Genomic DNA, 12,917 nt, shown 5'->3' with positions numbered 1-12,917 from the left:
TAATGATGTATGATGATAAGAGCGCCCCTCACTTGATAAGTATATCACCGTCCTAAATCAATTAGTCTGATTTATCAAATAGCTAAGCCATAGGCCTGTCATATTTTGTTGTACAACAGTGTTACATAAAAATAGCAAAACTAAATGAGCTACTGTACAATCTCACAATGCATTGCATTGTGATGCATTGGGAGCTTGTAGATGTACTGTTTCAGTACGGTATGTTTTTCAATCTATTAGACTATAATCGATTCATTTTGTAATACATTAGATTGTTTAGTTTTATATCAACTGTTATAATATAATATAACTAATGTGTGACAGTAGTCAACAACAAAAGGCCTATACTGGCCCAGAATGATAGCCTATGCTCCTGCACTACATGTGGCAGTGGCACCTGATGTGATGTGATCACATTTGCAGACAGACCATGGTGTGTGTGTGTGTGTGTGTGTGTGTGTGTGTGTGTGTGTGTGTGTGTGTGTGTGTGTGTGTGTGTGTGTGTGTGTGTCTCCGTCCGTCCGTCCGTGTGTGGCCGTCCGTCCACACACACTATCCCTGGGTGCCAATGATGAACCTCTGCCCCACATTTTCCAGAACGGCCTGTTATAGCGCCACCATGAGGCAGCTTTTCACATTTTTACCTATAACTGCACCGATCTGCATGAAACGTTGCATGCAAACTCACTAGAGGCCAAGGACAAACCTTTGACTTGCATTTTTCACATCTGCCTTTTATAGCGCCACCAGGAGGCAGACTTTTGTAAAACACATTTTTATGATATTACTCCTCCAGATTCTATCCAAAGAATCTGAGACAGACAGACTACCTTTAGGCTGCCTGACAGATCATCCTGTCATCACAACCGTAACCTACAGGTCCGTACGTCGACAAACATAAATACATTGAACACAAACAATGTGCGTGATGAATTTGCATAGCATGGGGATATAGCATGTCTAACGACTGTTTAATATAATCAGATGAAAAGCAACAAAAATGCCATTGCCTTCGTATTAATTTGCATTGTTGCAACAACAAAAGGCCTATACTGGCCCAGAATGATAGCCTATGCTCCTGCACTACATGTGGCAGTGGCACCTGATGTGATGTGATCACATTTGCAGACAGACCATGGTGTGTGTGTGTGTGTGTGTGTGTGTGTCTCCGTCCGTCCGTCCGTGTGTGGCCGTCCGTCCACACACACTATCCCTGGGTGCCAATGATGAACCTCTGCCCCACATTTTCCAGAACGGCCTGTTATAGCGCCACCATGAGGCAGCTTTTCACATTTTTACCTATAACTGCACCGATCTGCATGAAACGTTGCATGCAAACTCACTAGAGGCCAAGGACAAACCTTTGACTTGCATTTTTCACATCTGCCTTTTATAGCGCCACCAGGAGGCAGACTTTTGTAAAACACATTTTTATGATATTACTCCTCCAGATTCTATCCAAAGAATCTCGCAAATCGTTACACAGTATCTCTACAGTCATGTGCTCAAGATGGATCTGTCCAATATTTCATATTCCATCCTAATTGGCTATAATTGGCTTTCAAAGTTTGCCAACAACTGCAAAAAACTCAAATCATGAACACGGCGTGCAATTTACGTGAAATCTTTCACGTACTTTCTTACTAGGCCCGTTACGAGGAATATATCCCACCATTTTCACATTGGCCTGTTATAGCGCCACCAACAGGTGGATCTTTGCAACACACATTTTTGGAACAAAATGCCTCAAATCATCCAATTGCCATCAAAGGCATATGAAGAAATGGCACCCTTTTCATATTGCCCTATTATAGCGCCACCAGGAGGCCACAACCTGACCTGGCTTGTTGTTTCCTGCAAACGCGGTGCTCCTGCACCCCCCCCCCCCAGCATCGCGATGCGCTCTGCGCGTCTAGCCAAAGGACTCGGGAGAGTGAGGAATTCTATGTCAACCACCGACAACCATACAGGTGCGACTGGACCTTTGGCTTTGTGCGTAATTTTGGATCAGATATAGGCGGCTAAAGGAGGGCTATATGCTGCCTGTGCAGGTTTAGTTCCGGATAGCCTAATAACTGAAACATCGTGATAGATAGACGGGACGCAGCAGTGGCAGCAGCCTACCACTCGCACGTCCTGGAGATTGTAATTGGGGCACGCATCTTCTCTGGAAACGTAGCGGAGTAACAAACCGAAGCGAGCGTGCATGCATGCAGTCTATGGAAAATACACAGTGGAAATGTATAACAACGGCGTTGTCGATTTCCTGCAATAGCGCTTTATCAATGAGGTTATCTACACTGAGAGGTAGGTCTTAAATTAAACAAATGGTTTTAAGGATTTGCGAGATGCATAATGCTAAATGCCTGACTATATTATCGAGATTTGCGCCTCTTTTTTGTGCAAAATATTCGACTGAGACAGACAGACTACCTTTAGGCTGCCTGACAGATCATCCTGTCATCACAACCGTAACCTACAGGTCCGTACGTCGACAAACATAAATACATTGAACACAAACAATGTGCGTGATGAATTTGCATAGCATGGGGATATAGCATGTCTAACGACTGTTTAATATAATCAGATGAAAAGCAGCAAAAATGCCATTGCCTTCGTATTAATTTGCATTGTTTAAAGAAATCGGTTGATATTACTGGAATTGCAGTGGTGTCTCTATTAACATTTCAAAACAATGAATCGGCTATGTTGTTGAAACAGCACATAACCACCTCTTTTTACTATTACTTTATGTCTCACTACTTGTACAGTAAACAATTAATTTACCTTGAGGCACTTGAGCTTATGAGTTTCATCTTTGGCACCCCCCCCCCCCCCCCCCCCTTCTGAAACAGAGGTACTATATAGTTGACTTAATTCTATTCAAATACAGTTCTCATGGGGGGGGGGGGGGGGGGGAATCCCATTGTTCATTTTACCTGTCTTCCATTTTGCTTTTATTCATTTTAATATTATTTATTTGTTTAGAGAAATTGCTGTGGCTTGCTGAGGAGGTCTGAGGACTACGTTATACCATTATATTACAACCAGCCACAGGAGGAGAGGCTGATCTTCTGGCTGATCAACGAGCCAGACGCTGGAAAGTACCTGTGGAGAGAGGCGGCTCTTCAAGGAAGAGCTGCTTCCTTGAAGCACCACCAGATGATTGAAGAACGTCATCATAGTGATACAGGCTGTTAATGGTCAGCGTGGTGTAAGAATGCTGTGGTGTGTCTGTTGTTGACCGATTGGGTCACTGTGCTCTTTTAGCGCCAGCAGCACAGATAGCCAACCAACACTTGGAACAGGGCTGATTAGTATAAAGGGGAGATGGCTCGTCCAGGCTCTGGCGTTCTGGTATCGGTCAACGGGCTAGGATACCCACCACAGAACCTGGCCAGGGTGGTGGTCTGGGAGTGGTTGAACGAACACGGGCGGTGGAGGCCCTACAGCGCCGCCGTTTGCCACCACATTGAGAACGTGCTGAAGGGAGACGTGAGGGGGACCGTGGTTCTGGGCCAGGTGGATGCCCAGCTTGCGCCTTACATCATCGACCTGCAGTCCATGCACCAGTTCCGACAGGACACAGGTAAGATGCATGGCAAAACCGTTAGCCATTGTCCCCATGGTCTTGAATGGGGATGAAAATGATTCCAAGGACATTGGTTGATTGGTTGATTGATTGATTGATTGATTACTTTATTAGTCAGAAATATAAACTGCACGTGGTACAGTAAGACATTAATGCTAAAAGGATAACACAAAAAAGTCCCGGGGACTTGTTTCCATTGTGGTCCTATGTATTCAATTCATCGACATACATTATGTACAAATTAAGGAGAAAGAGGAAAAACGATGGCACCTCCTTTCAATGGTAATTTACATTTACCTCCCCTTGTAGTCTCCTGATTTATCAGGCCAGTTTTGAAAGAAACCAGTGATCCACATCCTTTATTGGATGGTGGCAGGGCATTCCACATTTCGGTGGCGTAGTAGAATGAGAATTTTCCCATTTTGATTCTAAATTTGTGCTGACATGGCCACTCAAAGATGCAACAGTGTGTAGAGTTTATTGTTCAAAAACACTGCAGCTCCAATTGTATATGTTGTCATGGGTCACAGATTACCAAGTGGTTCACCTGCCTGTAGCATTCTATCTGTCTACACATTCAAGAAATATTATGGGATGGTAGGTTGCATTGCTTCGCACTGGGAATGTGAAGGAATATGCACGTCATTGTTGGATTGTGATATAATTTTACATGGGAGACTTTTTCCTTGCATTGCCAATTATACACATCATATCCCAGTACAACCAATTACAACTGAGTAACTCGCTTCATGTTTCCGACACGAAAACTTATGTAACCAAGGAATAAGGGAGAGCAGGTCAAATCTTCCTCCGGGACTTACGTAGATGAAGCTACAGGTTGAGCTGAGACACGTTGCTACAACAGCAGAGAACACTCAGAGGTCTCTGCTCTGCCCACAAATGCAACAAAGACACTGACTGTATAGTGACTCTTTGTGCTGCTGCTGCCGGAATGCAATGACCTTGCCAAAGGTCATGACAGCCAAGGCAACTGTGCGTTTATCACACAAATGTGTGCTCTGGCATAGTCTTTTATTCCTCAGTGTTTGGTAGTTATTGGATATTATCATAAATCCTTTTGGATTGTTAAACCATGAGGACAGATACTGTAACTCAATGGTTCACATTTAGGTGTATCCCAATGACATCACTGATTTCACTTTTATGTTCTGTGTCACATGATTCCTTTTACCAGTTTACCAGTCAACTGTCCCACATGTTACTAATCAAAATGAAGCAGGTCTGGTTTATATTTTTGAGGGACGCTAGCCCCTCCTATATACAGCTTTAATGTTTGTCTTTCAATGATGCTTGTTTAAGAAAACGCCATAGACAATAAAGAGAAATTCAATGTTTGTTTTGAGGACTAAAACTTTAGTCCTTTTTGAGGGGCTAGCGCCCCTCAAAAAAGAAAACACCCAATAGCATACTAGTACGTCTTGGTTCATTAAGACACCCTTTTGCAGTGTTTGAATGAGGGATGGGTGGATCGATCTGGACAAAACCTTCTTTTTTCTATTTTAACCTATTGGTAGTCAGGGAGCAGGGCATGTCTGGTGCGGAAAAACAACATGTTGTTACCTTATCTAGAGTGGTAACGCTGTCTATGAAGCGAATTGTCAGAAATCTATCAAGCACACTGCATTTATATTTTACATATTTAGCTGATTGACTTATCCCTATTGACTTGTGTAAGTGCAACTGTGCAAGTGTAAGCTTGTAATTTGTATCCTTAAAAGGTCGGTACTAATAGGTAGGTGGTAGTGCATGGAGTCAACAACACCCACAATCATACTGTACTGTATTATACTATATATAACACAAGTGCTTGGTATAGAAATAATAGAAAGCCATGAACACCATTCCCACAAGAACCCTGTCCCCTTACAAGACATGGAAACCTAATCCTTTATGCTTTTACATTGTTACTGTCGCTCCCACTCGCTGCTCACTATGGAACCGTTTTATTCCATGTGAATATAATTTGCGAGGCAGTGTCACAGCACGGCTGTCACTGTAGGCCAAAGCGTGCACGCCTACCCTGCGGGAATTAACTCATTGCTGTTGCACTCCGATCCCCCCCCCCCCACCCCACCCCAACCCCACCTCGACGGAGTTGATCACAGAGATGCATGCATGTGTGCAACCCACTGGCTATGAGAAGAGCCAGTGAGCCGTTTGTCAGCCATTACCACGACGCTGGGGCCAGGCCTGACGTTTATCGCTCCTCATTGTGCTGTTCGCCGTGTTACCTTCCCCCCTCAGCTGGGATAAAACTGTCACAACGGGGCCTGACGAACGGTGGCCCAGACACCCACTGTCTCTACTCCTGCTCCTCATCGTCCTCCTCATCTCCAAACGCAAGCAGGTCACAGCCATTCCACAACACATTGATCCGAGCTCCCGGGAACACCCACTTTCCAGGCGACGGGCAACGGCAGTGGATTGTGTTTCACAGAGGATGTTTGCCATTTGTAGGACTGCCGGTCAAGACCACAGCCACTTGTCCTTCTGCGGGCGTATGCATTTGCCCCTTTTGGGAAACCCTCTTTTGCCTGTGAGCCAGCAGTCCTGTTCTCTGAAGCTGTGTGGTGTTGGCAGGAGCTGGAAAGGGAATATGCTGTAAAATCCTCAGTGTTCATTTAACTCTGATAGTGTATATAAATGTACCAAATGGCCCTGAGGATTGTACTGAGTGTGTGTGTGTGTGTGTGTGTGTGTGTGTGTGTGTGTGTGTGTGTGTGTGTGTGTGTGTGTGTGTGTGTGTGTGTGTGTGTGTGCGCGCGCGCGCGCGCGTGCATGGTGGTGGTGGTGGTGGTTTTGCATAATTATGTACACAATACACAGAGATGCATTTCTGCATCTCTGCGTATAATGTTGTCTCTTAATGTTTAAGAGATGGAGTAGAGCACTACGCCAGTTGTGGTTGCTATGTGGTTGTTTAGGTCCTCTCCCTGCAGGCGTTGTAGGAATGTTCTGTTCTCCAGTGGCTTTGGGAGGAGCTCCTATGGGTGGGATGTGGGCCCCAACGGAGCAGAGACCATTCTCACTAATGAGACAGCAGCTCTAGTGCAGCTCCACCGTGCCCTCTAATTAGTGCATCATGACGACAGAACACACCGCAGCAGGGGCCCTCTCTGTGGAAAGCAGTCCATCTAGAAAACATCTGTATTCTGCACCGCTCAAAACACAGCTAACCCATAAGCTCATCTCAGTGTGTGTGTGTGTGTGTACGCACGCACGCACGCACGCACGCACGCACGCACGCACGCACGCACGCACGCACGCACGCACGCACGCACGCACGCACGCACGCACGCACATTATATGTATATCTAGCTACAGGCGAGGGAGGGAGAGGAGTGGCGACTGGCCAGGGAGGATCGATCCATTCCCCTCCCCCAGGGGGGTGTTTGAACCTCTAAACACTGCTGTGGGCTGATCCCCTTTCACTCTGCCCACTGCCAGAGCAAAACACACGGGCTTATCAACCATCTCCATCATGCATCACCACTGATAGGTTTCACACTGCAGCCATGGCTCCTGCTGTCCTGTTTCTTCGCTGTTTACCTCCTCTATGTCCTGATGATGGAGAGCTTCCATGTTTCAGAAAGGCTGGTAAGAAGGCTAGATAATTGATTCTCAACCTTTTTAATTTCAAGCCCCCATGTAGTTTGATGTGCGTTAAGCCATTTAGCCTACACATCCCTAGATAATTGATTCTCAACCTTTTTCATTTCAAACTCGAGTTTGATGTGCGTTAGGCCATTTAACTCGGACAGTGTACAAATGGAACCAAATGCGTCTCACCGGTCCATTTGTACATGCACTCTCAGAGTTACAGACCTGTAATGGTCCACCAGCTCAGTGGCCTTGTGGTTAGAGTGTCCGCCCTGGCCCGGGTCTGCCGAGCGGTCCAGGCACCTAGGCTGGTAATCCTGACAGCGTGACACGGGTTCGAGTCCTGATCCCGATGACCTTTCCCGATGTCTTTCCCCCCATCTCTCTCCCAGTTTCCTGTCAACCTACATATCTATCAATACAGGAAAAAAGCCCCAGAAAAAATAAATAATGATAATTAAAATAATCACACCTGTGTGAAGTGAGTGGTGCAACTCTGTGTGGGGGTCCCCGGGGGGTCCCTGGAAGTTCCAGACCCACAGGATCACAGCCAGGGTGCCGAGCCGCCCCACGTCCGAAACGGTAGAGAAATGACAGAGTTACCGTGTGGGGCTCCATCTACTGTACTGTACTGTACTGTACTGTACTGTACTGTACTGTACTGTACTGTACTGTACTGTACTGTACTGTACTGTACTGTACTGGCACACCCGAAATCATCATATATACAGTTAATATGTGCGTGTGTTTGTGTGTGTGTTAGGTTGCGCACAGGTGGTGAAAAACAACCATGCTATTTTCGTGCTCATAACCAGGCACCCAGCTACCCAGCCAGGCACCCACCCAGCCACACACATAGCTCCGTAAGGGAGTGGTTGCACCACTCAAAAATAGTGTCCACCCTGATACTAGAAGGTTGGGGTTCGATCCCCTGCCCAGTCATAAAAACAATCTGAAAAATGGGACCCAGCATCAAGGGTTGGATTGGGGTATAGCTCTGATCCATAGCTCTAAATGCAGGCACCCAGCTACCCAGCCAGGTACCAACCCAGCCACACACATAGCTCCGTAAGGGAGTGGTTGCACCACTCAAAAATAGTGTCCGCCCTGAGACTAGAAGGTTGGGGTTCGATCCCCTGCCCAGTCATAAAAACAATCTGAAAAATGAGACCCAGCATCAAGGGTTGGATTGGGGTAGCTCTGGTCCATAGCTCTAAATGCAACGGCATTAGAGCTATGGACCAGAGCTAGATTGGGGTAAATCCCTGCGACATACTAGCGTCATGTCCAGGGGGTGTACTTAAGCAATATTACACAAGACGGTGTGCTTTACCATGATTATTGGCACGACAGCGTTGCTGCAGGAACAAGGCTTAGCCGAGTTCCGAAAGCAGCACATATTTTTCCAACAAAAATCTGGGCCCCAAAACAAATGAGGTCAACATCAAGGGACTGAAAAGAACTCCCTTCACAGCATGACTGACCTAACCAAAATGAGACATGAGGGGAACATATAATAGTGGGTGATCAGACCACTACCAACACAAAAGGGAATACACTACAATACAATTGAAACATGAAAAACACATTTTGTTCAAAAATTCTAATAGTAAATTAAAACTAACCCTGCCCTCCCCAGAATCAAAGGGGACATGGTGCAGTACAATTAACCCATCAGCTCCTCATAAGCTGACCTGAAGAAGTTGATTCTCCTGTCCTTGCTCCTTGGCCATCCATATCATTCAGCACTCATCAGAAGAACTGATAACTCAAAGAAAACCAAATCAACTTTGGTCAACAGCAAATTAAGCAACTCTTGATAAAGCAACTTGACCCTAACAAAGGCTAACCAAATGACTACAGTATGCACTCCAATCAGTAACCTTTCCATCAAACTTGCAACAAACACTATATGTCATTTATGTTTCATATAGAGCTGAAAAGCAATCTAAACTAAACAAGCAAAGGGTTTAACAGGCATTAACAGACACACAAGATTTGGCCTACATATAAAATTGGATGCTATAATAATTTTAGTAAGTAAAGTGTGGTGTTAAATATTTGTGAAAGATTTTAACACAAATAGGCTATTGTATGGGGGGTTCCTGGCACAAACCCTTTTCAGATGGGGGTCTACTGCCAAATACAAATAATGTTTGTGGGTCCGACTCCTTGACATGACTAAGTTTACTAGACTAGACTATAATCCTTTTCCTTCACCGCTTCATCTCTCTCTTCGCTAAGGGGTCCTTGGCCTAGTTCTATGGCCAGTCTAGTGGCTGTGGTGTTGTGAGAGAGAGCTATGTGCGACTGCAGAGATAAACCCCTATCAGTAGCGTCTGGCTGCTGTGTTGCCAAGGCCCAAGCAGGGCTTTGTTCCTGCTGTTTGTTTTCGCTGTACGAGGCGTGAGAACGGCCTCTCCTCTCTGACCTGCTTTTCCCCGACCCTAAAGGCCCTTTTCTGACTAATTACAGCATGAAAACCTGAAGGGAAAGCGACGACAGCTCTGTGTCTGTTTCATGTTTAGTTGGTTGGGATTTGGCTGTTGCCTGTAACTTGCTGAGTGTGTGTAATGTTGTGTGTGTGTGTACTGAAAGTGTGTGTGAGGGGTGTTTTGGTGGTATGTGGGAGGAAGCTCTAGAAAGGGTTCCTGCCGTGTACGTGCTATGGGTCAGGTGCTGTACTCATTTGGCCCTCTACTGTGGTAGACACAGTGCTATGCACCACAGTGACTACTACTACCGCGCACACGCACACGCACACGCACACACACACACACAGTTTTGTTCTTGTTACCCTCCAACAGTTCAGTAGTTAAATAAGCCTGATTTAGTTATACTTTGTTGTGCGTCGGTGTATAAAATCTAAAAGCGACGTGAGCTTCAGAACCTTCCAAAGTCACCCTGAGATGCGATGATTTCCAGAAGGCCACATTGTCATCATAGCTGGCTGTAATACCACCGAGGGGGAAAAGGAAGTGGACAGCAGTGTGGCGAGAGGAGGGACAGGCAGAGGGAGGTGAAGACAGGCATGCAGCAGGACGTGTGGGAGAGAGAATGTTTTCCTGATGGAAGGTGACTGACTGTGAAGGAGGAGGGGGAGACACACACAAACAGCCTCCCTCCCTCTCTCTCACACACAGGCACACACACACACACACACACACACACACGTGCGCACGCACACACACGCATGAGAGGGATTGAGTTTTGCTGTTCCTCCCCTCTCTCTTAAACCCACTCATTTTCTCTTTTGTATTTTGTGCTCCTTCCCATCTAGCGATAATGAACTAATGAAGTTGCCAGACAAATGCCTGTAGCTCTTTTCTGTGCTTTTCATATTATACATACACATTTATATAAAATATAATATATATTTCAAAATATAAAATCAGTGTTTTGTATTATCCATCCTCAATTTAAGAACAGGGAAGTGGTCGACATGCTCTGCAGAGCAGACAGGGAGCATCCCCCACACCGTCCCCTCTCAACTTCTATTCCAGTGAAGTCACCTCTTACAACATCTGAAGTGGATATCTTACTCCTTCATCGAGAAGCAACTTTAAAGCCGATCCATGCACTCCTTATCTGAGTGGATCTGGGAGGGTCAGACAGATCAGAAACAATCTACTGCAGCTCAGCCCATTAGGACAGGGGTTCTCAACCCGTGGGTCGCGACCCCTCGGGGGGTCGCCAAATTAGTTTGGGGGGTCCCCAAATTATTTTCAAAAATAAATAAATAAGTGTTTTTTTTTGTTTGTTTTTTCACGATTTTTCAAAAATAGTAGATGCATGCCACCACATGCATCTGTGGTGGCATGCATGCACCTGCCACCACATCCACCAGTAGATGCATGCATGCATGCATGCATGCATGCATGCATAGGTGTGCAGACTGCAGAGTATCATGTCAGGTTTAGTATGTTGGTGTAAGTCAGCTGTGGGCTAATAACACCATCCTATCAGACCTAGGGGATGTTGAGCTGTATGTTAGTATGTTGGTGTAAGTCAGCTGTGGGCTAATAACACCATCCTATCAGACCTAGGGGATGTTGAGCTGTATGTTTATTGCCATGCTGGACAGTCCATGGATACCAGGCCATCAATTCAAAAAAGCCATCTAGAGTCCTCACAATCTGTTACACAATGCGTTACAGTTTTCTTGAGGCCGTCTTCACGGTACCCAAATTTACAAGAATACATTACGAATCGATCAATTAAACCCTGTGTGGAACTCTACAATCTACAGTACAAGCTTGTAGATTTAATTAGCTATTTTCACAAAACTGTTTTAGATTTTAATAAAAAATAATTAAAAAAAGTAGGAATGTCAATTTAAAAACAGGGTACGTGAGTTGTGAGATATTTACTTGTTTTGACCCATACTGACTTTTGAAACTGATCTGGGAACCAAAATGGGTCACAACGATATTATGTTTGGCAAACACTGTGCTGGAGCATTTTCCATCAGTGTATTTGCTGGAATAGTAAGAATGACATCCATGACAGCCATGGATAAGTATGATGGCCATGCCATCCCATCAGTTTGATTTATTGGACAAAGTCAGTTTGTCCATAAAAATGTCATCGTTGTTTGAGTCAATGAAACGATCGCAAAATTTGATTGACGATGAGAATCTATACTGTATATATGCAGCTGTTTGACAGAAACTGCTGACATTACATGACCTGAGGGTTCGCTGATTCCCTGCCAGGGGAGTTATATATAGGGATCCCAGTGGATGACAATTACCACCCCCTAGTGGACATGTATAACGACAAAGACTGTTGCCAATAATCAAAATAAATAATGTACAGTACTATAGCCAAAACACATCATTTTAATACTAATAAATAATTTTGATAAAAAATTATGATGTGATGCGCTGTGATGATGCGCTGTGATCTTGTAGATGTGCTATTTCCCTGATTTTTGAGTGGTGTAAACCACTCCTACAACTGGCTTTGTTGTGCAGAAAAAATGAGCATGGTTGCTATGTTCACCCTGTTCACCCGGGTGTGATTTCACTCCTCCTACAACTGGCTTTGTTAGTCTGTGCTCAAAAAATGAGCATGGTTGCTATGTTCACCCTGTTCACCCGGGTGTGATTTCATTACGTCAGACATGATTTCATTACGTCAGACAGGCTTACACCACTCAGTTCACACGGGTGTGATTTTTCTTTTATGTTTGAAAAAGTATGAAAATCTTTCAACATTGTTTTTACTGTACATGGAAACAATTCTGGTGAATATTATGCGAAAAATAATTGTGGTTATCTCAAATAATTGCGATCAAGTGATTATGTAAAAATGGTGACAGGCCTAGTGTACTGGTACTTGTCATGTTGGCGTTGGGGTGTCTTTGATCCACCCGGGTACAGTACGGGGTCAACCATGTTCAGAAGGTGTTGTTTGTCCTGAGAGCTGGGCTGAACTATACAACACAGCTTTGGCTGCAAGTGGTTGCTGAGAGCCTATAGCTTAAAGCTCCCTTGATCACCCTCCATGTAGATCACAGACGTGCACATCTTTTGTTCGGGTCTCAGCATTTTCTCTTTCTCTGTGCACTCCAAAGCCTGCATTATAAAGGGAAATATAACAATACAAACCCGGCGTGACAAAGCTCTAAAAAAAAAACAACCTAGCAGCCATCAGTTGAGGAGGAGGGTTTCAAAAGCATCTAAAGGTTATGATGATCATC

At 44.9% G+C, this 12,917-nt stretch overlaps 1 protein-coding gene across 2 annotated transcripts in view; it reads left to right on the top strand.

The window, feature by feature from the left end:
- The first annotated feature begins 2,216 nt into the window (after positions 1-2,216).
- Positions 2,217-12,917, top strand: part of dtx1 (deltex 1, E3 ubiquitin ligase) — a 70,484-nt gene continuing 59,783 nt past the window's right edge. For both annotated transcript variants that reach the window (XM_079515238.1, XM_079515237.1), the window contains exons 1-2: positions 2,217-2,307; positions 2,989-3,589. In XM_079515238.1, the coding sequence (XP_079371364.1) occupies positions 3,331-3,589 (259 nt within the window). In that variant the 5' untranslated portion in view covers positions 2,217-2,307; positions 2,989-3,330. The remainder of the gene's footprint in view (positions 2,308-2,988; positions 3,590-12,917) is intronic.

This window comes from Electrona antarctica (genome assembly GCF_951216825.1).
Source record: "Electrona antarctica genome assembly, chromosome: 12".
NCBI classification, from domain to species: domain Eukaryota; kingdom Metazoa; phylum Chordata; class Actinopteri; order Myctophiformes; family Myctophidae; genus Electrona; species Electrona antarctica.
Note: the sequence above shows the minus strand (reverse complement) of the source record. Positions and strands in the feature narration are given on the sequence as shown.